Source organism: Diceros bicornis, chromosome 17 (genome assembly GCF_020826845.1).
Source record: "Diceros bicornis minor isolate mBicDic1 chromosome 17, mDicBic1.mat.cur, whole genome shotgun sequence".
Classification (NCBI taxonomy): Eukaryota; Metazoa; Chordata; class Mammalia; order Perissodactyla; family Rhinocerotidae; genus Diceros; species Diceros bicornis.
In genome coordinates, this window is record NC_080756.1 from 61,217,524 (window position 1) to 61,243,145 (window position 25,622).

At 50.5% G+C, this 25,622-nt stretch overlaps 1 protein-coding gene across 1 annotated transcript in view; it reads left to right on the plus strand.

The window, feature by feature from the left end:
- Positions 1-25,622, plus strand: part of CACNA1C (calcium voltage-gated channel subunit alpha1 C) — a 638,289-nt gene that overhangs the window by 528,194 nt on the left and 84,473 nt on the right. The window contains exons 20-29 of the mRNA XM_058559143.1: positions 135-264; positions 1,715-1,774; positions 7,467-7,573; positions 10,624-10,711; positions 11,261-11,368; positions 12,265-12,317; positions 12,629-12,775; positions 14,161-14,362; positions 16,201-16,359; positions 16,981-17,091. Of these exons, the coding sequence (XP_058415126.1) occupies positions 135-264; positions 1,715-1,774; positions 7,467-7,573; positions 10,624-10,711; positions 11,261-11,368; positions 12,265-12,317; positions 12,629-12,775; positions 14,161-14,362; positions 16,201-16,359; positions 16,981-17,091 (1,165 nt within the window). The remainder of the gene's footprint in view (positions 1-134; positions 265-1,714; positions 1,775-7,466; positions 7,574-10,623; positions 10,712-11,260; positions 11,369-12,264; positions 12,318-12,628; positions 12,776-14,160; positions 14,363-16,200; positions 16,360-16,980; positions 17,092-25,622) is intronic.

Below are 25,622 nucleotides of genomic sequence, written 5' to 3' on the forward strand. Positions count from 1 at the left end.
CTAAAGAGCCGACTCCCTAAAGAAACAAGCACCTTTTGCAAGCTGAGCGAAGGGGTTGAGGCTCCTGAGACCCAGGGAGCTGCTTCCCTTGCCTTTCTGACATGTTTCCCTCCTTTCTCCTCCTCCCCATGCAGATTTCGCCTCCAGTGCCACCGCATTGTCAATGACACGATCTTCACCAACCTGATTCTCTTCTTCATTCTGCTCAGCAGCATTTCCCTGGCTGCTGAGGATCCCGTCCAGCACACCTCCTTCAGGAACCATGTATGCATTCCCTTTGTCCTCTGCACCCCTTGTTCCCGGGACTAGGACTGGGCCCACAGCTTCTGTTGTGACCTCATTGTTCAATCAAGAGCCCAATTCCAAATCTCATAGTCAGATGCACAATAATCATTTCTTTAAGAGATTAGGGCTTTGGCAGAAACCCGTCTTAGGACCACAAGCAAGTAAGAAAATATGTACCCAATGCCTCAGGCTGGCCGGATTGGCAAAGGTCAGGACTTTCATTGCCCTGTGGATGTTCCCCATGAAGCTCTGGGTCCCTATAAACTTAGTAAAGAGTAGCCACTGACTTCCTGCCTTGCTCCCTGTATACTCTGACCAGTCCTAATCATTAGTTGGGTGGGGAGCATTGGCAAATAGGTGTCAGTGATAAGGCTGACCTTATATAAAAGAGCCTCAGTGACCTTTGGTAGAGTAGAAGACTAAATTTGGAGACCCACCCAAGGCTCTGGTGAACATCATTAAAGGCTAGAATAAGAATTGCTATATCTTGAAGCCTCAAAACTTTGTCAAATCCCAACCAGCTGGGCATGAAGAGAGGAGCCCACCAATCTAAAGCCATAGCCGTGCCGAGCCACTTGGTGGTCCTGCAGACTGCTTGGTCCAGAGCTTTCTTACTGAGCAAGGTCTTAGCCCTAGCTCTGATCCACCACCTGAGATATAATGAAGCATGAAACCATGTAGCCTTCCCCCAGCCTGGGGAGGCCTCACCTGGAGGATGTGCCCTCCATGCCTCAAAGGACACAACACCAGTATAGATTTCTACCAAGATGAGAAGCTACCTGAGTCACGCCAGTGTGAGTTAAGCATTTTGCATCTTCCTACAAAAAAAGAAAAGCAAACCCCACTCTCTGTCCTTTTGACAAGCATTCCAGTGTTAATTTGGGTTTCTTAATAAACTGGATTAATGAGAAAAGCATCCAACCAGACACTGTCCAGACCCAAGACCAGCTGAGGCCTGCCCTGGAAGCATCCCTCACTATCTGGGGACTTCATCCAGAGCCACTAAGCTGCCTGAGGCCAGCCCCACTTCAGGATCCGATGCTGTGTTATGCCCCTCATCTCCTAACTCATTTCTGTCTCTCTCCACCTGGAAAGGCTCAAGAGATGCGTGTCGTGGTTTTGAAGTGTGATTCCTTTTCTGGTGAACATCACTGACCTCTCCCCCTACCCATTCCACTGTCCTCCCTTCTCCACTCCATCCCCACCTGTTTCTTTTTGTTTTGCAGATTCTATTTTATTTTGATATTGTTTTTACTACCATTTTCACCGTTGAAATTGCTCTGAAGGTAAACTCCGTACCCTCTCCTCCTCTTCCTGTCCTGCTCGTGTGGGCACTGGCTCTCTGCTGCTGTCTTTCGCTAACACACATGCTCCTGTTGGTGTCCAGTTCACTCACAGAGCCACTAATCCAATTGTGCTTATTTTTCAGATCCTAGGCAATGCAGACTATGTCTTCACTAGTATCTTTACCTTAGAAATTATCCTTAAGGTAATGCAACCTGAGCAACGCACTCTCTCTGTCTCTCTCTCTCTCTCTCTCTCTCTCTCTCTCTGCTCTGTCTGCCCGTCTCTTTTCTCTGATTTCTTTCACTCTCAAGCCTGAAATTGGAAGAAGTAGTGCCCCTCGTTTTGTGCTATGTGCTTGCTCAGCCTCAGAAGCCAGAGGAAACCCACCCTCACCCAGTGCCTCCTCCTGGCCTAGAAGAGGCATATGGCTGACAGTGTTGTCACCGGGGCTGGCGCTGCACCGGTCAGCAGTGCCCCACACATGCCCCACACACCACACATGCACATATGTACACACACACGCACACACACATTTCCACACACACTCCACACATGTCCACACATGCACATATGCACACACACATCCACACACACACACATGCCCACACACACTCACACACCCACACATGTCAACACACACATGCCCACACACCCACCCACACACATGCCCCCCCACACACACCCACACCCACACATGTCCACACACACACACCCACACACATGCCCCGACACACACCCCCACACACACATCCACACACACACGCCCACACACACCCACACACACCCACACACACACATGCCCACACACACACACATGCCAACACACATCCACCGACACACATGCCCCCATACACACCCCCACACCCACACATGTCCACACACACACACGTCCACACACACACACATGCCCCCACACACACACCCCATACACCCACACGTGTCCACACACACACATATGTACGCCCACACACGCATATATGTCCACACACACACACACACACACAGACATGCCCCCACACACATCCACACATGTCCACACACACGTACCCCACATGCCCATATATGCACATATTTCCACACACACCCACACAGTCCACACGCACATATGTCCACACACACACACATTCACACACCCACACATGTCAACACACACATGCCCACACACCCACCCACACACATGCCCCCACACACACCCACACATGTCCACACACATCCGCCCACACACATGCCCCCACACGCACACATCCACAACACGTGCCCACACACACCCACACATGTCCACACACACATGTTCACACACATATGCCCCTAAACACACACACACCCCCACACACACACACGCCCCCACACACACATGCCCACACACACACACATGCCAACACACACACACCCACACACATGCCCCCACACCCCCCCACACCCACACATGTCCACACACACGCCCACACACGTGCCACACACACGTCCACACACACACACCACACACACACATGCCCCCCCACACACACACACCCCATACACCCACACATGCCCACACATGCATATATGTCCACACACCCACACATGTCCACACACACGTACCCCACATGCCCATATACACAGATATTTCCACACACACCCACACAGTCCACCCACACATACGTCCACACACACACACACATGCCCCCACACACACACGCCCCACACACGTCCACACTCACATATGTCCACACACACACACGCCCCACACACACACACACACACATGTCCACACGCATCATCTCTGGGTGATCGATGACTGACCCCCACTTAGAGCTCCTTCGCTCCTCCCACGCAGAGGAAGCGCCACACAAACTCCACAAGTGGAGGAGCCCACGGAGCGTGAAAGAATCACTTTGGCCGCCCCCTTGGATGCCCGTCATCTACACCGCCCTCAGTACCAGCAGCAGAAGTCAGGGCTAGGCTGGAGCGGGGCCTGTGGCACAGGAATCCCGGGCCTAATGCAAGCTGTAGGCCAGTCTGCCCGCTGCGGGCTTTGGACAGACAACCACAGATCACTCCCCACCCCCGGCACCTGCTGCGGAGCCATGTTCCCGTGCCCCTTTCCCTGGGCGTGGAGGAGGGAGAACTGGGTGGAGAGCTAAGCCCAGGGCAGGAGAGCCAGTGCTGAAAGCAGCCGGAGCCGCCCGGGCCTGCGAGCACAGCCGGGCCGCCGCACAGCTGCTCCGGGCCTGCGGCCCGTGTGCGGAGCCGTTCCCCTATAGCAGTGGAGCCCACCTCAGAAAGCATTGGGATGACAGGGACTTTTTCTAAGTTTTATTTCGTTATTTATATTAATGTATAATTAATATAGTACTTACATTTATTTTATTATTACTTCTAAGTTTTTCCAGTGTACCTCTGAGCCCCTAACCCAGTGCCTCACCAGGCCGGTCCGTCTGAGACATGGGTGTGAGTTCTGAGACCTGAGGACCTGCGTTTCAGCGTCTGTGCTCCTCTCAGAGCAAGGGGCGGATTGTGCCCTGACCCCAAACAGAAGGGTTGTAGGCTCGGAAGCACATGCTTTAGCTTCGTGTCTTCTTCCTGGAGACCTGCCTGGTACTCCTGCTCCTAAGGAGCCCAGGCTCTCTCTCCCCGTTCACATGGCTCATGCCACGCCCATGTCCACGCCTGACCGTGTGCTGCACCAGCTGCAGACATTCCTTTCCTGGTGGAAGTCGCAAGTCGTGACCCAGCCCTTTAATGGACATGACGGTTCTGTCACATCCAGACCCAGTTTGAATGGGGCACTTTGGGGTGCCTCGCTGTGTCCCCATCCCTGAGAGGCTCCATTGTCCAGACCCCCAGCTTCTGTCCCTGGCTCTGGCTAACCAAGAGTGTTCCTCAGGTTTCCTCTTGTACTCAGAGAAGAGTGGATCTGACCGGCCCCGATTCCTGGGCTGGGGAGAGGGAACCAGGAGTTGCCTGGCTGCATTAAGATGCCCTCTGTAAAACCCCCTTTCCGTGGTGAACTGATTTCTCCTGGACTCAGACTCAGGGAGGCACACAAACACCCAAAATTCTTTCCTGGGACAAGAGAAGCTCTGAGGCCCAGTGCTCAGCACCCCTCTACAGAACTTCCCTTGTGGATTGCAATGGTGCTATTTTTCCTTCAAGGTTGCCATACAAGCAGAAGTGAAAGGTCTCTTTACAAGCATTCTCATGGCAAGATCCTTCCCTCCCTTCCACCCTCTCCTTCTACTCTCTTTGATGCTCGGTGTGCTTCTAAATATAAACCCCACCCCCCGGTACACTTCCTCAGTTCCTTCCTACTGGGTCCCTCCGCCTTGCCCACAGGCCCAGCATCCTGCCGTGGCACAGACAACAGTGGTCCAGTTGTCAAAGAGGCATTTAGTAGCAGGAACAGTTGAAAGACCTGGGGACGTTTGGCCTTAAAAAGAAAAGGCTTGTAGGAACACAACAGTTGGCCTGAATACTGCAAAGGACTGTCACATGAGGGGAGGTGGAACCAGCACCAATGAGTAGAAGTTACAGAAGATACGATGCATTTAATAACTAGAAGAGCTGCCCGGAGAGGTGGTGGTCGCCCGTGGCTGGACAGAGGGACATTCCTGCCCGTCCAGCTCAGAGTCAGTGATACTGTGTCACACTCCTTTTCTCTCCTCAGGCTGACAATACCCCCACAGTAGGCTTTTCCTGGGCAGTGACTTAGAACTTGAGGAAGCAGGAACTGGGTGGGTGGCAATCCACGAACAGGGTACAGGAAGGACATGTGCGCTGGGTGCCTGAACCTGGCCTTGTCTGTGCCTCGAATGCCACAGGGAATTTACAGTGAACGCTCCATTTCTCCAGCATCCCCTTGCCCTTTCTACCATAGCCGCTTTTCCTCTGGCCCTGCCTGGGCGTGTGCCCGCCCCTACACACACGCACACACATGCGCGCACACACGCACACGCTTCCTGGAGTGCTGGTCTCATTCTAGGTCCCCTGACAAAACTGCAGCCCAAAGTCAAAGAACAGGAGTTGGCCCTCTGAGCCCCACTAGTCCCCCATTCGAGAAATGCTCGTCCCCGAGTGTGGACGTCTGGGAGCTCAGTAGTGTCCTCACGATATCCAAGCCAGGAGCGAGGGGGATCAGACCCAGCGCCTTCTCTGAGACTGAGAGTGAGAGAGCTCAGGAAGGTGCTCAGCCTTCTGCAGGCACAGAGGCTCTTGGGTTAACATGAACTATGGGAGCTGCCCAGGTCCAGTCTCTGGGGTCCCAGATCGCCACCGAGACGGGGCAGCGATGCCCTCCAGACGGCAGGCCTTCGGGAGAGAAGGCCTTTTATATAACATACCCACTTCCAGAAACTGCTGCAGGACACAGGTGCCTGAGTCTCCTGTGACCCCCTGCGGCAAGAGATAAATGGAAAGAATTAGGTTGCAAGACCTATTTTTGCCGATTTCCCCTGTGTTTGCTTTTGAATTGCTCTGCAGACATGTGCCTTGGGCATGCTCTGATTCCAGAGAGAGAAACTGGACCCCAGACTACCAGACTCGGTCTCTCAGCCAGCAGCTCCAAATTTGTCCGTTTGGCTGATGCTTCATGGCCCGTGGCCCTTCACAGCTCTTAACCTGGAAATCCGCTGGCCTTGAATTCAAGTCAACAGAATTGGAAAGGCTGTTTGTTGAGCACCCACAGTGGCTTTATACCAAGCTCTGAGGGAGGTAGTAATAGCCAAGGCCTGTCACAATCGTTGTTATCCCCTGTGCTCCCCTTTTAGTTTTCAAAGGTCTTCCCCATGGTTTTCCTGTAGGTGCCTCACAAAGCAGGGAAGAGTATACCCACTTTATAGACGAGGAAACCAAACTTCCCTCATACAGAAGAATCCAGAATTCAAATCCAAGCTATCTCGCCCCTCAGTTCTCCACAATGACAGCTAACATTTACATAGGGCTCGCTATCTGCAGGATAGTGTTTTACATGTAAGAACTCAACTGATGCTTACAACCCTATAGGGTAGATATTATTATTACCCCCACTTTTCAGATGAGGAAACTGAGACGCAGAGAAGTTAAGTAACTTGCCCCAGGCAGACAAATAAAGTATGATGGGGTTAGGATTCAAACTCAGGAGGCCTGGCCCCAGAGCCTGTGCTCTTAATCCTTGTACCATATCGCCCCTGTGAACACACAGCGTTGGCCCTTAAAGAACATGCAGTCTAGAAGCAAGACAATAGAATTGAACTTAGAATATTTGGCACAGATGGTAAGCACTATTTCAGGCTGGGAAGTGGAGGGATGCTAATTGCCAGTTATTGGTAGAACTTCTCTCGCCGGCCATTAGAGTGACTGACTGTCCCAGTTTGCCTGAGGCTAGGGTGTTGCCCAGGACACTGGACTTTCAGAACTAAACGGAAAAAGTCCTGGGAAAACCAGGATGGTTGGTGACCAGACTGGACATGCCCCAACTTATGCCTCAGCTGGCCCTGAGGGTAGATAGAATTTGGAGAGACAATTGGGAAGTTTGCATACAAGGGAAATCTTGGGCAGCATCAGCAAAGGGCCCCTCAGGCTGGAGCCATGGACATGGGATGAGGAACAGTGGAAAATGAGAGAGGGATGGCAGCCAATTTGAAAGGGCTTCAAATGTAGGACAGACGAGTGAGGCGTGCCCTGGTAGGTGTGAGGAGCCACTTACACATCTGGAGCTGGGGGAGTTCTTTGATGGTGGTTTAAACAGTTGCAGAAGCCTTCTCTTGACACTGCATCGCCTTCTGCAGTCCTGCCTGCCCCCCATTCCTCTGTCACCTCCCTGCTCTTCAACTGGGCCCTGCCTAAGGGATGCTATGGGAGCAAAGGGTGGTGCGAGGGAGTCTCTGGAGCTTGGGCAGGAACCACTCATGCTTGTGTTTCTCTGTGCCTCCCTGCAGATGACTGCTTATGGAGCTTTCCTGCACAAGGGCTCTTTTTGCCGGAACTACTTCAACATCTTGGACCTGCTGGTGGTCAGCGTGTCCCTCATCTCCTTCGGCATCCAGTGAGTAGGGCTCCCTCAGCCTAAGATGGGGGCATGCAACTAGGAATCGGTGTCAGAGAGGACAATCAAGACTCTCGAGGGCCTTCCTGCATGGCCACCAGTGTGACTGTGCTGGGGATGGGGTGGGGCCTCTGACTTGTACAACATAGCGGCTTTGATTTCTTGTGCCCCTGTCCTCAATGGTGTGACACTTGGGTTCCGTTTATCCAGCAAGAATATGTGTAACTATCTGGATCTTGCCCTGACAGGCAGGGCTGGGCCCAGGTGTAATGAGAGGAATGTCTCCGAGGCTTTCCTACCTCCTCCACCATGTGCCAAGTGCCCTTGGCTGCCCTCCGCTCCAAGGGCCTGCCATTGCCATGACCTGCCCTGATCTCTCCCATCCATCCTCCATCCCTTTCTCTCACCCCTCTCTCCAGTCAAAGCACCTGATGAGAGAGAGAGGGAGTGAGCCAGAGAGAGAAATTACTGATTCTCGATCTTGGCTGCACAGCGGAATCACCTGAGCAGCTTTAAGAGAGGCCTTTGCCTGGATTCCTCCCCCAGAGTGTTTTATTTAATTGGTCTGGGATACAGCTTGGGCCTTAGGAGTTTTAAAAGCTCTCCAGGTGACTCCACTGTACAACCAAGGTTGTGAACTTGCTCAAGTTTAAGAGGATCTGGTTGCAAGTTTCTTCCAAGTTCTAATCGCTGATAATGTTAACCCTGCACTTTCACTTTCAAAGCACTTTCTGGGGCCAGCCCAGTGGCACAAGCCATTAAGTGCGCGCGCTCTGCTTTGGCGACGCGGGGTTCGCAGGTTCCAATCCCAGGCACACACCGACACACTGCTTGTCACGCCATGCTGTGGCGGTGTCCCATATAAAGCAAAGGAAGATGGGCACGGATGTTAGCTCAGGGCCAATCTTCCTTGGCAAAAAAAGAGGAGGATCGGCATTGGATGTTAGCTCAGGGCTGATCTCCCTCACAAAAAAAAAAAAAGCACTTTCACATACACGTTCTTCTGTGGTCCTCACAAAAAACCTGTGAGGTAGGCAGGGCAAGTGCAGTTACCGTCATTTTATAGATAGGGAAACTGAAGTTCAGGACATGAGACTTGCCCAAGGTCACACCAATGGCAGAGAAAAGGCCCTTCCCAAGAGTGTTTTCATGGTCAGCCTAGAAAGAGTGGAGATAGGGACATTAGGAGTGAGACCCTTTTCTGTGATCATCAATTAAATTACCCGAAACTGTCCGCTTGGGAGCCTAAAGGTCTAGATTCTAATCCCAGTGCTACCACTCAATCACTGTTTAACCTTGAACAAAGAATTCCCCGCTTGAGTCTGTGCTCTCCCCATCTGACCTTTAAATTCCTTCCATCACGATTCAATGCAAACGGACTCCCTCCCTGAGATACTGGGATAGATAGGAATGCCCTCTGAATCCTTTGGAATAAAAGAGCCGTGAACCAGAGAAATCAGATCTTTCTACCCGCTCCCTCTCGAGCACATCATCCTGACCACGTGCAGGATGAAACCAGCGCTTGCTGACATGTCATACGTTTTTAGGTCCCAAGGTGGGTATAAGGTTCGCTGAAAGCTTGAGAGGACATCTCACTCAGACGGTTAGCGTGTGAGGGTTGGGATACCCTTCAGAGTTGGTCACCAATCTGGCATGGTGAATCAGTCCCACCTGGGTTGATGGATAACTGCAGAAACCATGCAGGCATCCTGCCGAGGGGCCTCTGGGAGGACCTGCACCCTAGTGCTTCCTTTCTGCCAGGGAACAGCAGTAGCCTGAGGCTCCGAGAAGTTCTGGCATGGCCCTGGCATCCCGAGTGTGTAGAATCCATTCCTTCAAGTCCTGCATGTGCTAGAACCAGACAGGGTTTTACATATGAGTGTAATGGGCAACTACCTACGACGTGAGTTTGGAGATGAACACCAACATATCTCCTCGCCATGCCCACCACCGGCAGCCACAAGGCCTGAAGTTCCACCATTTGTATAGTATTTCTTCAAGTTCAGTGATATCTTCATTCGGCATAATAATAAAAGCTACCATTTACAGACAGTCCTCGACTTACGATGGTTCAACTTACGATTTTTCAACTTTACAATGGTGCAAAAGCAATACACATTCAATAGAAACCATACTTCGAATTTTGAATATTGATCTTTTCTGGGACCAGTGGTATATGGTGTGATCCTCTCTCATGATGCTGGGCAGCAGTGAGCTGCAGCTTCCAGGCAGCCCTGTGATCACGAGGGTAAACAACCAATACACCTATACAACCATTTTGTTTGTCACTTTCAGTACAGTATTCAATCAATTACATGAGATATTCAAAACTTTATTATAAAATAGGCTTTGTTAGATGATTTTGCCCAACTGTAGGCTAATGTAAGTGTTTTGAGCACGTTTAAGGTAGCTGAGGCTAAGCTCTGATGTTCAGTAGGTTAGGCATATTAAATGCATATTCGATTTATGATATTTTCAACTTACAATGCGTTTATAGGGACAGAACCCCATCCTAAGTCAAGGAAGAGCTGTACTCAGTTTGTAATATGTGCCAAGCACACTGCTAGATGACTCACATACATTTTCTCATTTAATCCTTGCAACAACCTTATGAGGTGATTACTGTCCCACTTGACAGATGAGGAAACTAGGGCTCAGAAAAGTTAGGAAATTTGTCCTCAGTGACTTGGCTGGTAAGTGGCAGAGCTAGGGTTTGAATTCAGGTTTGCTTCATCTAAGTTTTCTCTCTTTAACACTACAAACGCCCCCCTCACTAGCACATTATATTGCTAATGACTCATGGTGAATCGCTTTTCATATTATTTACTCAACAACAGAAAAGTCCCAGGGTCACAGGCAAATTCCAGGCTCTTTTGGGGAGGGACGTGGGGGCAGAGAATGGTCCCAGGACAAGAAAGTCCCCCAAACAAACTTTACATTTTCTCAAGTTTGCCTGGAATTAGCCTGACAGGATGCCTCCTCACCACATGGTTTCTTGCTCCACCAAAAGCAGGAGAAGCTTACTCCCCTGCCCTGTTTCTGTCTCTCAGGTCCAGTGCAATCAATGTTGTGAAGATCTTACGAGTTCTCCGAGTCCTCAGGCCCCTGAGGGCCATCAACAGAGCCAAGGGGCTAAAGGTGAGCTGGGTGGGCCTAGGTGGGGAGCATCAACCCAGCAGGCATCAGCTGGTCTGTGGGTTGGTGGAAGCTAAGTGAGGGGAGGGATGGGCTAGAGGGAGGAGATATGGGCAGCCCCAGTGGCTGCTGTGTGGGAGCCTGGACTCTCCTGCCTACACCTCCAGTTCCACTTCAAGTCCTGGTTCCAAGATGAACAGAACAATGACAGTCATTCAAAATCTGAACTCCCAAGCAAAATGTTTGCAAAAGAAGACTCGCACACAAACCCAATGCCCCCACATGGTGAAGAGGTCCCTATATTCCTCCCCCTATAAAATGGGACCTTTGCAGGGCTTTATCCCTGTGGTCACCTAGAGCCCAACGGAGGACTTTGAGTTCCACTGGGGTCCATCACCATGTGACCCGGGGAAGGTGTGTTGCCTCTTTGAGTCTAATTTCCCCGACTTGTGCTAAAGGGACTGCCCATGCTGCCTCCTCAGAGAGGATTGGTTAAAGGAAGGCACCTGCTGAAACCATGTCCCCTTGCCCTGCCTTCTCTTCCCACTGCAGCACGTGGTTCAGTGTGTGTTCGTTGCCATCCGGACCATTGGGAACATCGTAATTGTCACCACACTGCTTCAGTTCATGTTCGCCTGCATTGGGGTTCAGCTCTTCAAGGTAAAGTCTTGGCTCTAATTTGTGGTCCTGCTTCCTTCTCCTCCTGTCAGCCTTCCCAGGAAAGGGAGGTGACAGATACAACAGCAGGAGGACAGTGGCCTGGGTCAGACTTGGGATGAATGTAACCTCCAGCCACAGCCCTTCTCTCAGACCAGAAGAGGGAAGAGCCTGGAAGGAGGCGTTACTCCACCAGGCCAAAGACCCCTTTGCTCTCTGAGCACAACCTGCCCTTCAGGTCCCTGCCTTTCCTTCTAGCAAGAAAGGGAGAAGGGCCCATCCTCTGACACCTCCACGCAGTCACCTGCTTAAAACACGCTGCGGTTCCCTATTATCAACAGCATCGTCACCCTTCTCTGCCCAGCTCTCAGAACCCTGCATCTATCCAGGTTCTCTCTCACTGCTTCCTGGCAAGGCCTCTCAGCTAGTGAAGCCAGCTTCCTCCTTGGTTTCTGCTCTTTTTTGCCTTAATCCTTTGATTTCTACTATTCTCCCATCTGAAGCATTCCTCCCCCTGCCTTCGCCCCCACACCATATAAACTTCCACTGATTTCCTCCATCTAATACATCCCTCCAAGCCCAGTTCCACGTCCACCTTCCTCACAAGGCCTTCCTAAAGAGTCCAGCTGGCATGGATTGGAGTTCCCTTTTCTTTGAATTCCACTAGTACTTGCGGCACTGAGCGTCTTTATTTGCTGAGCGCTTTATATAAGTGAGTCATGTCGTCCCCATCTGGATTCTGCTCTCCTCCAACTTTCTGTGCTAAGTGTCTAGCACAGTGCTGGGCTATAGTGATGATCACTAATCATTTCTGATTGCTTCCTGAGTAATAATGATTCATGATAAAATGATTCATGATTAATGAACATCTCCAATCACTTTGTTCTTCTGCCTTCCAGGGAAAGCTCTACACCTGTTCAGATAGTTCCAAACAGACAGAGGCAGAATGCAAGTGAGTACGGGCTGGAGGGCAGCCAGAGCCAAGGCTGGGGAACTTTGGGCATGAGAGGAGGGACAGCCCATCCTTCCTCAGACAGAGTGGCAGCTGGACTTTTACCCCTGGGTAATCTGGTCCCATTGCCATAACATGTAACATTCACTATTCCTGAAGGTTCTACCCACTGAAGTTCTTCCCAATGGATAGAAATGTGGGGTTTAAGCCTAGCCAGTCCCATCCTGCCCAGTGTGCCAGGAGTCTTTGGTGGGTCAGGTGTGAAGGGAGATGGGAGACCCCAGAATTAACACTTTCTCCTCCTTTCTCAGGGGTAACTACATCACATACAAGGATGGGGAGGTTGACCACCCCATCATCCAGCCCCGCAGCTGGGAGAACAGCAAGTTTGACTTTGACAATGTTTTGGCGGCCATGATGGCCCTCTTCACCGTCTCCACCTTTGAAGGGTGGCCAGAGTGAGTACGCAAATCAAGGCCTATCCACCCTGAGATTAGAGGCCAAGACATTGGCCTCCCACACATTCCCCAAGTTTTATGACTGTCCCACACTCCTTCCCAGAGGTCATACTTACCTGTGTCCTCCCCAGGCAATGAAGGTGTGTTTCTAGAACAGTCTGTAGGTCATGGTTCCTGCTGAAACATGGCCTCTTCTTTTTCTAGAAGATGTCAACATTTCAGCAACTCCAACCAAAAATGAGCTTCTTTTAGCTCCCCTTCCCCACCTCAGAGTGAGCCACAGTGATGGGGGTCTCTGGGAGTGGGCTGTGGGGAGAGTTTCTCCAAGTGTGGGCCCTTGGCTCACCACAGGATTCAAGATTCCCACTCCCAGCGTGCACGCAATGTGGGTAAAGGTGGCAGAGATGTCTCTGTGTTACTCGACTCGACTCCAGTCTCCTTAGAGAAAGCCTTGTCTGTATTTACAATAGAAAATAAGAAAGCGATGGAAGCCTGGGTCCAAATTCCTCTGCAGAGGTAACGCCTAGACCAGCCTGGTTGGCCTCACGCTGCATCACCTCTAGCAGGCAGCTTGTCCATCAGGTGCTCCGTATATTTTTGTACAGACATCACTTTCCCCACCCCCAGTATGTATCCCAGTGAAATTACCATCTAAAAGTCAGAAAATTCTAAATATTTCCAAGTCAGCAATAGCACACGGATCTTAGATGAGAGTCACCATTATTATATGGTAAAATATAGATAATAGCTAGAGAATAACTAAGTACTGTCCAGGGTAACAAAGGAGAGGAGATAATTCCTGTCCATGAAGAGAAACAAGCTTTATGGTCACGTAACCCAGGCCCACATGAAGGGCATACACATAGAAACTACCTAAATATAAATCCAAACCATTGCTGATGATCGAATAAGCCTGGATTTTTATCTAGCATTTTTATCTAAATGGATATTTGCTCTCAGATTTATTTTATGTTTGCTGTAACACCCTCCAAGTCTATGCTAGTTTGCAAAGCTGTTTCAATATTTGCCAACATTTCCAGTATTTGAAATCAATGTTCATGACTCGTGTTACATTAGAATAGTTCTTGACAGTTTCAAAACGCCTTCATATACATTGTATCAACTACCCTGCCAGGTAGGAAAGTCAGGCATTATTGTCTCCGTTTTACAGATGAAGAATCTGAGGCTCAAAGAGGTTAGGTGATTTGCCCAAGGTCACACGGCCAGTAAGTGGCAGAGCTGGGACTTGAACCCAGATCTTCTGACTCCCAGCCTAGCGCTGCTTCCAGCACCCCTGAGCCCGGGGGTCTCTCGGGCAGCGGTGGCGTCGTTCCGCGGGGGCCTGCTGCTCCAGCTCCCTCTGTGGGGCCTGTCTCCTCCTCCAGGCTGCTGTACCGCTCCATCGACTCCCACACAGAAGACAGGGGCCCCGTCCACAACTACCGCGTGGAGATCTCCATCTTTTTCATCATCTACATCATCATCATTGCCTTCTTCATGATGAACATCTTCGTGGGTTTCGTCATCGTCACCTTCCAGGAGCAGGGGGAGCAGGAGTACAAGAACTGTGAGCTGGACAAGAACCAGGTAGCTTCCTAGGAGGGAGAGGAACAAGGCGGTGAGGGGAGCAGGGCCACATGAGGAGAGACAGCAGCCAGCAGCCTGTGGCCTACCCAGAAGAGAGGCTGTAGTCAGGCGAGAGATTCAGGTGGACTGAAATCACCCGTCCTCTCCTCAAGCAGCAGAGGGCTCTCGGTCTTCTGGAGGAGCCCAGGCAGAAGAAATGCAGATCCTGCAAACCCAGATCTGGCAAATGCATTCAGCCAACAAATATTTGTTAAGCATCTACATAAGGAGACCATGTGATAGACTCCGTGGGGAAAAAAACCTCATACCCTATCTAAAAGTTAACAAGTTAGAAAGTACCCACATGGATTGGCACAATTGATAAAGAGGAGAGAAACTAGAACAATGAGGGAGTGAGAGCTTTGGGGATGCGGGAGAGAACCCACTATTAAATGGTTTCCTTGTTGTTGTTTGTGTGTGTGTGTGTGTGAGGAGATCAGCCCTGTGCTAACGTCTGCCAATCCTCCTCTTTTTTTTTGCTGAGGAAGACTGGCCCTGGGCTAACATCTGTGCCCATCTTCCTCCGCTTTATATGGGACGCCGCCACAGCATGGCTTGACAAGCAGTGCATCGGTGCGTGCCCAGGATCCGAACCGGCGAACCCCGGGCCGCCGCAGCAGAGTGCGCGCACTTAACTGCTTGCGCCACTGGGCCGGCCCCTAAATGATTTCTTAAGTGAAACACAGAAGCCTGTGAATGAGGTGGGGCAGGAAAGGCTTAAGCAGGAGTGTATGGTGATGCCCAGCACTGTGACGTGTTCCGTTAGCCTGTGAAACAGAGCCGGCAACTCCATCGGTGGGGAGTGAAGCTGTCACGGTGGGCTGTAGCGTGTCGTCACCAAGGCCAGTCCTCCAGCTAAATTCCCTGATGGAAAGAGTCCGTGGGGAAATATATCCCTGCCTGTGAGTGACTTAAGGTCTGCTTATGGGAAGGAGCAGGGCACAGTCGCTCAGCTCCACCCCAATTAGGCCAGCTGGACCCCTCATGGATTTTGATGTCAACATCTTGGGTTTAAACTCATCCTTTTGGCTGCTGTATGGACTTTGGTTTGGAAGTAAGATAGAAAGAGAAGGAGGCCAATTGGAAAGTGTAGATGAGAGATGATTAGACCCTGATCTAGTATCAGTTAATGGTGGTAGAGATGGAGAGAATAGGAAGAGATAAAATGGGTCAGGCTCAGAGCCTGGACGGGAGGCAGAGGGTGAGAGAAGAGGCTGGAGCGACTCCCAGTTCCTGACCTGGGAATCTGGGCACAGTGCAGAGAATAACCTGGATCTGTGCTGGAGTCCCAAGATCTAGTTAACCCAAGATCTCACCCCTATCCATGAACTCTGCCTTCTGATCTGTGGACACTGGTAAATAAGGAAGACGAATTTAGGACAAGAAAGAAAAATTGAGGAGAGAAGTGCCCCAAGGAGTGTGTGGCGTGGGGAACAATAATGAGAAGACCAGGTGTCAGTCAGTCAGTCCTTATCAAATGCCAGCTACGTGTCAGCAGTAGACCAGGCATCACCAACGGGGAAAAAAGGAGACGCCAACCTCGTGGCTAAATCTTGATAAGGAGATTGATGAGAGGAGATTCTCTCCTTTATTAAGGGAGGGATAGGAAGTCAAAAAATGTCCAAATAACAACTCAAACCTGTAAATGAGTTAGAGCAATAGGTTATTGCTCTGACTCCCAGAGAACCCTACCCCAGGGTGTGTAGTTTCATCGACATCCCACCCTCCTCTGCCATCCCCACCACATCATCCAGGCTACTAACCCTACTCTCTCCCCATTCCTGCCCTACCCCTCCCAGCGGCAGTGTGTGGAATACGCCCTCAAGGCCCGGCCCCTGCGGAGGTACATACCCAAGAACCAGCACCAGTACAAAGTGTGGTACGTGGTCAACTCCACCTACTTTGAGTACCTGATGTTCGTCCTCATCCTGCTCAACACCATCTGCTTGGCCATGCAGGTCAGTCCAACAGGGGCACTGGCCACATGATACATGCAAGGGGGAGAATGCTATGGGAGGATATGAAGTGTAAAAGAGCTGCTTGATCACATCCGGTGTGTCACCTGCATTTTGGCCAAGGGAGGCAGAAAGAGCAGAACTGTCTTCTTCTCCCAGTTGGAGAAAGACAAGTGTCCCTTCTCAAGGAGGAGCTCCTCTCTGGGACCTTATGAAAGAATCCATAGGACCCTGGTTTGATAAAATGGAGAGAGCGGAGGAAATGGAGACCAGAAGGTGAGCTTGAAGTGTTGATTGTTGTCAGTAAGGTGGGGGGTGTGGAGGTTGATTCTACATCCCTCTGTCTTCGGGAAGGTCACCTTGAGCTAGAGCTCTCTTGAGTGCCAGGAGTCTCCATGAAGTTGTCGTGACCAATCAAAGCAAGAACACAGAGCTCTGCCAACCTGTGTTTTCAGAGACAGCAGAGAAGGGAAGAACTTGCAGGGTTTCCTGATCCATCTGACTGCCCAGGGAGATGTGGATGGCCTTCCATGGCTTGGTTCAAGGAAGATCTCTGTTGAGAGGAGGGTGGTGAGATACAGCAATGTTCCTGCCTCATTTTCACGGTCCCTCCCCTCCCCTCAGCACTACGGTCAGAGCTGCCTGTTCAAAATCGCCATGAACATCCTCAACATGCTCTTCACAGGCCTCTTCACCGTGGAGATGATTCTGAAGCTCATTGCCTTTAAACCCAAGGTAGGCCTCTGAAAAAAACACATCTGGTCCGCAGGCGCCAGAGGGATGGAGAAGGGGAGGTGGGAGTGACAGTATTGAAAGAAGGAGAGCAAGGGGCAGAAGTAATCAGTGAAGGACCACATCTTCTCCAATGATAAATGCCCCAACTCCCAAACCTGCCAAGAGCTGAACCAGACCAACTCCTTGAAACAGAATCTCAGCTCATGGTCTAGACCATGGCTGGGAGGTACAGGAAACAGACTCCTTCCTGAGCTGAGCCTCTCCTTCTAGGGGAGGCAGATGATGCTCCTTCTTGTCTCATTTCCCCTCCTGTCTTGGCCATCCCCCAGTACATAATCTAGAAGAAACTATGCCCACAGACCGGCAAACCAAACCTCTCCAGGCCCAGCCCCCCAGATCTACTCAGAACTCTGTTCCACTCTCCTCGCATTTCATCGGCTGCACAGACCAACCTCATTGTAAAAAACTCAGCCAGTGCTACATTTGCTCAGGGCTCAGTGTCCCAGCCTATGGGGACCTCCTGTTCCTGCCTCAAAGGCTGCATCATTGCTCTATTGTACCTTCCAGTACAGTAAGGGCAGTTACTGCCAAATATCTGCTTTGCTACTTGTAAACAGCTTCTAGAAAAAGAAGCTTGGGAGAGAAGATGAGAACCATTGGCTGAATGAGGCAGGGTAGAGGAGCTTGGATTATCTGTGCCCTCCCTAACCAGCCCCACCTCCACCGTCCTGGATAATGGAGGAGTGAGCTGGTTCGAGCAGCACCTTCCATCTTGCAGCCCTGAAGACAGGTCAGAGTCACTGGCACCCAATGGCCTGGGATTCACAACATGGGCAGCTACTTCCGGGGGGGCGGGGTGCAACAGCAACTCAGTGGCTCCCCTGGCTACTGCAACACCCTTTGGAGAATGATAAGAAGAGTCAGTTCTAAGAGAATTGTGCAGTTACAGACTTGAGAAAACCTCTCCAGCTTTCCCAACCTTCTCTTCCTCTCCTTTACTACTTTTTTCAGATGCAACACAGATCAACAGGAGGCAAAAAGGAAGAATCCTTGGCCATATATTTGATTTTATTCCAATTTTTACTTGTCCTGGGATTAATTGGGGCAGGGGGAGTGCTCTTTGGCTGTTGCTTCCATGTTCATTGACAAGATATTCATCTTCTTTGAATTAATATTCAACTAACGTTTCTTGATAACCTACTGTGTACTACACATACCTCATTGCATGTAATCCTCAAAATACCCCTATAAGATAGGTATTAGCATCCTCACTTTAGGAAGGAGGAAAGTGAAGCTCAGAGCAATTAAGTGTGATATTAATTACACCATTATTAAACGGCTGAACTGGGAATAGAGTCTAGTGCCTCTGGCTTTATAGTTGATATATTTTCCACCACGCCAAGCTGTTAGCAAGCATCTTTCCACGTCAAGGGTTCTGCTGGGTACTTTTCAGAAAGAGGGAAACAACCTTTGAGGGACTCCAAAGATAAGGCAGACAGTATTCTTACAATGCTGATTCTTCCTTTCATTCAAAGAGTGCCCAGGAATCTTGGCTGATTTTCAGATAATAAGACTCCTAATGCACGTCATTTGGTGATAATAATAGTGCTTTCCTACCTCCTCTAGGGCAGCAAATATACTCTTTTTCACTTTCCCTTCCAAGCCCAGTCCCATTTATGGACACAGGTTTTGTCCTGGCCTAGAGAAGACCCCTGAAGGTCCCTGGCCGCCTTCCTTAGGGCCCACGGTACCTCTGCCCACCTGTGGTCCTAAGCCAAGCCATGTGGCCCAGAAGTACTGACAGGTTCACAATGGACTGCAACATGACCAGCTGAGGCTGGGAGTGCAGAACCGTTGCTGAGTTGAGCTTCAGTCTCAGATGACAGCCTCTACTAGGGAACCTGGCATCATTTTCACCTAGTTTTGTGAGACATATGGTTTAAATATTTCAAAGCCTTGTCATTCCACAGTTGACTCAGATGTGTTTTTGATGATGTCTGATGCAGGCTGCAGAGCCCTGCAGTGGGCTTCCTACATCACACCTCGGGAGCACAGGAGACGCAGTGGACAAAGCTGCCCTAAGGGGCAGTGGAGCTGGCACCTGCAGGGCCTCAGCCTGACAGACATGCCACTAAGTCCTGCAAACCAAGAAACAAGCTGGTTCCTAGGAAGTAGCCGGCTTTGGTGGTCTAAACCATAAAGTGCCTCCTACTTTCCTCAGGCCCTAGTTTTCTATAGGGAAAAGATGGGGTAAAATAAGAGAGACTTTTCCCAAAGAAGTGAGAGAGCCAATCCTGGGGTCGTTTGCATTTCACATGTGCCGGGGTCAATCTGTGTTGTAAAGAGGGAGGAAAATGGATTTTTTCCGTGAATACCTCTACAGGGCCTTCCGGCAATAGAGGGGTAAATGTCACTGGGCCTGGCTGGCCACAGAAGGTTGACCAGCTGAGAGGAGCATGGAGGAGAGCAGGGGTCTCTGGATTGTGGTTAAGCTGTGTTCTTCATTAAGAATAGACATCAGGAAAAGCATCCCCAAAAATTTCAGGCAGAAAAACCAAACTATTTGAAGCTCTGATAGAAATATCTAGGTGGATCTGGCCCAAGCACCAGTGGCTTCATACAGACCAGCTTTCATATGTCACCGTTAACTGGGAGTCTGCTCTGCACCTTTTAGTCCGCTGGTGTGATTGTTTATACATGACATGAGTGGATTCGCACTTGTGGGCATTAGCTGTAAAGGACAGTTAGGCAGCCAGGATGGAGAAGGCTGACCGCAGTCACAGCCAGGGAGGAGTCGTCTGCAGTCTGCCCTGCTGGACTTCTCTCTCCTTGTGCCTCTGTGATTGGTCGGGCTGTCAGTCAGCTGGCCAGTCTGTACTCTTGTTCATTCTTTCATTGTCCTCAGAGTGGTTGATGTTCCCAACCTCTTCATTTCTCTCTGTTCTCCTCACCTCTCCGTGGAAAATAAATTTACTCAAGTAAATCCCTGCCCTCAATCCAACTGCCCCACTCCTTAATTTCACACTCTGTTCCAAACACACAAAAACTGTGGGTGAATATAAACCAGTATAGAGCAATTCGGTCCCAACAGAACCTCAGGGATCTGGAGTGACGTCTGGAAGAGTGGGGTGGGCGATAGCAGCATTGACTGGAACAGCTAAGAGCAAGCTGGAGGGAACTCCTTCCCAGAGCAGGGGGCCTGCCTTGCAGATAGCCGGATGGCACCTGGGTCCCCGTGATTGTGCAGGACCAAGCTGGTCAGCTGAAAACACTTTGATTAGAGTGGTCTGAAGGTAGCCAAATAGCTGAATTACCCTCCTATCATAAACTGAAATTTGTCAGCAAAGACAGATAAAAAATTTAAGACACGCTTTATAATAAGCACTGAAAAATATCCAGTGCTTAGGAATAAATTTAACAAAAAATATCTAAGATCTCTAAAGAGAAAACTATAAAATTTCATAGACAGGAATTAAAGAAAACTTAGCAAATGGAGAAATATATCATGTTCATCAATTGGAAAACTCAATATTATAAAGATGTCATTTCTCTTCACACTGATCCATAGATTCACTACAGTCTCAATTAAAAGTCCAGATTGAACTTCACCCAGGGTGAGAACGGCAGGAGAAAAGGGAGCCATCCAACAAGCCCTCTCCGGCCAGTGGGTGACCCTGGGCGGTCCCCAGGCTGCAGCCCTTCTGGGCAGCCCTGACATCACCGTGGAGGGAGAGGCAGGAACCTGATTCCAGAAGCAGCGCTAGTCACAGGTGCTCCACTGTTAGCTGCAGGTTTTAGTACCAGAGGGGATGCTGATGTGACTTAGTTGCCTGGGCTTTGCTGTGACAATGACTCAGCAAGGGCGTAGAGAGGGCTCCAGGCTTCTCCTCCTCAGCAGAAGCCGGTCCTCCCAGGACGATAGGAGTTCACCGGAACGGAAGATTCCTAACCGCCTCCTCCCCACGGCTTCCGCGTGGTCGTGGAGGGCTGAGGATGCAGGGACTGCTGCTTCTGAGACTCACCTCTTTCCCTCGGCTATGGCCCACTCGGGGAGCAGCCAGTTCTCGCTGCATCTTCTTGTCCCCCCGACGGGGAGGACACTGGCGGGGATTGGCCTGATGGCTCTCTGGGATCAAAGCCTTGGCCTCCCTTCTCAGCTTTCTCCCAGCCTGAGAACAGTCCAGGAGGTGAATGGAGCCAAAGGGAAAGCGCTCATCGGCCCTCCTGGCCCCCGCCTTCTGCAATAAGAGCACCTGAGGCTGGGCTCACTCTCATGTTCCAGGACAAAGTAGGGCCCAAAGGCGTTTCACACCTGAAGGATGAAGTGAGGCCTCTGGGCCAGCACTGTCGGGTAGAAGTTTCTGCAGTCATGAAAATGTTCCATAGGTGCTGTCTGTAAAATAGCCTCCTGTGCCCTTTGAACACTTGAAATTGGCTAGTACGGCTGAGGAATTGATGTTTTCATTAATTTATTTTCATTAATTTAAACTTCTGTAGCCACGTGTGGCCGGCAGCTGCTCCACTGGGCAGCCCAGCTCTAGACCCTGCTTCTTTCTCGTGACATTCTCAGTGCTGCCATCCTCTGTCTATCTGTCTTGGCTTCTTCAGCCCAGCTGCTCTGGCTTCGTGAAGCCAGATGGCTTATCTCGGCCTCCCTACCCTTTCTCCAGCTGGTGATTTTCTACCAGAAAGTGACTCATAATAGTGGAAGCCCTCTTGACAGGGTTGCACAGTCTCCTGCCCTGGGGTCCTCCAGTGTGGATTTTCTCCTGACTTGGTCATTTCTCCAGTCAGCCCTGGACTTCCCAGTCCTTGTCAGCTGGAGTACTGAGGCTCTTTCCCTGAGGATCCTTCCCACCCAGGGCCTGAACTGGTCCTAAGGAGGGCAGAGAGCGCCCTGGCAGGTGTGGTCTGCAATTAGTCTTGCTGCTGTAGGCTGAGTATTGGGTGTGTCCCTGCTGAGCCCTGGGGCACCCAGCTGCTCTTTTTCTCAGTCCATCGGACTTCTGACTAGGTTTCCTGATTAGCATCTTAGTGCCCTAGTGAAACTGAAATCTGAGCGCCCTAAGCCCTACCTGGTTCTTACCCGACCCTTCTCCAGGAGGCAGAACCCTGTCCTTGCACATCCCAGTTGCTGGCCAGAGACTTGCTGCCTTCCAAAGTGGGCGCCAGCCTTCCAGCCACGTTGTTTCCCAGCCCAGCTCCACCCGGCGTGCTCGCCCTGCCCACCGGCCTCTACTGTAGGGTCCCACATGCCTGGCAACAAGCCATCTCCACTGTCTGGGGCTGTGACTCCTGCTGCCTGCCCCTAGACACACAGGATGTGGCCAACATTTTCATAGTGTCAGCTAACAATGGGGCAGTGATTCAGCTGATGTTAGATTTTCTCTGCTTTGGGGACTTTTTTGAAGCCCCTGTTATCTTTCAGGAAAGAGGACATGAAGCCTTGGCTCCTTCTCAGAGAGCAGAGAGGCAGACAGAGGGTGAGGTTGGCCGTGATGGCCGATGCTGGCAAAGAGCCCGGCTCCTTTTCTCAGACTGTTGTCCTGAGGAGTCTGTTGATGGCCCCTCAGCACTTCCCTTGGCTGGAGCAAGGGCTGGGTCATGACAGGAAGGGAGCCTGGTTAATGAGCTGCCACTAGGATCAGAGCTGCTCTGGAGCATGGCGGTCAATGCTTTCTCCTCTTTGGGGCCACTCTCCTCAGCGCAGCGCTGGGCACAGCCCTGCTCCAGTCTCACGCACACGAGCAGCAGCCGAGCTGTGAGAGGGAAGAGCCAGGAGGCTCTCCAGTGTGATCCGCGTGGTGCACAGTTTGAGCCAGGCCGTCTGCTCTGCATCTTGAAAGTCTCTGAGCCCAAGAGAGTGTTGCTGGCCTTGGACTTCCCACACACAAAGCTAGCCTTCCTCTTATTTCTAACTGTGCCTGTACGATGCAGGAGATCCCACGGCTTCCAGAGGCCCCCAGAGCAACTGCTTCTCTGCATACTCTGTTGTTCTTAGGAATGGTTTTTTCTTTTGGGAAGGATTATTGGCTCTGATATGGGTGGGTACAGGCCCTGTCAAGGTGAGGAGCATTTGAGATACCCTGAGGGTGTGGTCAAGATGGAACTCACTTCTTTTCACTGAGCTTGTGGTCAAAAGGAGAGACAAGGGCCAGGTCGGGGCTTTAACTTCACACGTGGACAGGCTGGAACGGGGAGGTGGGTGCCCTGGGAGCACTCAGGTAGAACACTTGCTTCAGCAAAGAAACTCTGCTGCCCAAATCCTCGGTCTACTCTGTCAGCTTTATCCATGTCTAGAACCTTCTTTCCTTAAAGATCCAGCATCTCGTTTCTCTTTGGCAAACAACTTTCCTCACATGACTAAAGACACTATGGTCCACATCCTCCAGCCAGCCTGGGGTTCATGCCCTGGATAGGTGCAAAGGGGGCTTCTGAGTCTGAGGGTCCAGATTGTTCAGGCTTGGACCCACTGGTTTAGGCATTTCTTTGTTGTCCATGAGCAAGCTACTCCCGGAAAAGGGACCAGGGTCCTGACATTGCTCAGGCAGGGGGAGAGGCTGGGAGAGTACCTCAGCAGGTGACTCAAGCCGCAAGTCAAGTAGAGATGTACTTGTCTGACCAGGGAGGAGAAACCATTTTTACCAGCTGTGAGCCTGGCCTACTTTCCTACTCCACCAGGTGTCATATTTGGACTATGGTTTTCATTAACTTTCAAAATCAGGTGTGCCCTCTGTCCCCCAAAGAAGTCCAATGGGGGGCATGCCAAAGGATAGGGTCTGAAATATTGCCAACTCTGACAGAAAGAGAGGCAGAGGAGAAAGGAGGCATGACTCTGGTTGGAGAAGCTGCTGCTCAGCATAGGGGGTCTGGCAACCACAGCAAGGCCCTGCGCGACCCCACAGTGGCCCGGGGGCAGCCTGGCAGATAAGTGAGAGGAATGGCAGAGGCAGAATTCCTCTAAATGCACCAGTACAGCAACTGAGGGGCCAAGAAGACCCTGCGGGCAGGGTTCCATCAGGCCTGGGCTCCCGCCCGCGGGGCAGGGGAGAATCCGATTTCCACCTACTCTTCCGTGAGCTCTTGAGAGAAACTTCAGGACTCTTTCTTTAGAGCCCACTAAAGGACCAGGAGAAGGAAGGAGGATGTGAGATGACCAGCAGGAAAGGATGCAAACTGGGGCATTTCTTCTTCTTGAAAGCAGAGAATCTTCTAGAAACTTGGTTTGTTTTCACCAGATAATTACATTGCCGGCTAAAATCTACTTTCTCTCCAACTTTACCTCTGGCTCTAACGGCACCACTAGCCAATAATTTCCCCTTCTAACAATTTTAACCATACGTTTCTGCATGAACACAATCATTTTTGTGAGGCTTTATTTTTTGCAAAGCAAATTTTACTTCATTTCTTTGGTTAATCATCTACTGCCCCCAGATCCCACCAAGAGAGAAAATTCTGGTAGATTAAGAACCAGGAATCCTAGCTCCAACCTCAGCATCACCTTCACGCAGTTGGGGGTGGGCAGGTGGAGTATAGATCTCCTACATGGACTGTTCTTTCCAGGTCTCAGTTTCTCTTAGAGTAGGAAGACTGGCCTAGCCAACTATGGTGAGACTGAGTGAGATCCTGTTTGTCTTAGTCCGTTCGGGCTGCTGTAACAAATACCACAGAGTGAGTAGCTTATAGACAACAAAACATTTATTTCTTACAGTTCTGGAAGCTGCAAGTCTGAGATCAAAGCACCAGCATGGTCACTTTCTCTGGTGAGGGCCTTTCCTCATTCATGGCTGGTGCCTTCTCACTGTGTCCTCACATGGTGGAAGGGGCGAGGGGCTCTGGGGGATCTCTCTTATAAGAGCATTAATCCCGTTCTTGAAGACTCCACCCTCATGACCTAATCATCCCCCAAAGGCCCCCCCTCCCAACACCGTCCCATTGGGCATAAGGACTCCAACATGTGAATTTTGGGGGACACAAACATTCAGACCATAGGGATATCTGAATAGTAACTAAGGCTCCTGAGGAAGGTACCATCCAGGTGGAACATGGCAGGACACCTCAGCCTGGGGACTTTACACCCAGTCCCCTAACTCAGAACAAAAGGATCTTGACCTTTGGCATTACTGTGCCCTTCTTGTCCATTTCCACTTTAAACTGGTCCTTTTGCAGTTCTGATGTTCTGTCATCTCTCATCCTGAGCTCATTTATTCTATCCCTTCAGCCAGATTTCTGCCTAACACTATAATTTAATTTCCAGGCTCATCTTAATGAATCCTGGAAGGTGGATTGCGTAAGACACAGCATAAACCATACTACTAACATCTAAAACTATCACTCGCTTTTCCAGTGGCTAATACCAGCCGTTATTGCCCCTTACAAGACTTGAGCTCTGTTTTTTACCATTTCCTCTCTTTCTTGGTCTCTAGCCCTTATCATTCTTCAGATTATTTATTTCAAGAATCCTTTGCCTATATGCTGCTTGGCTAGTGTTTTGCTACAGGCTAAAGTTCACCAACAACTCAACAAATATT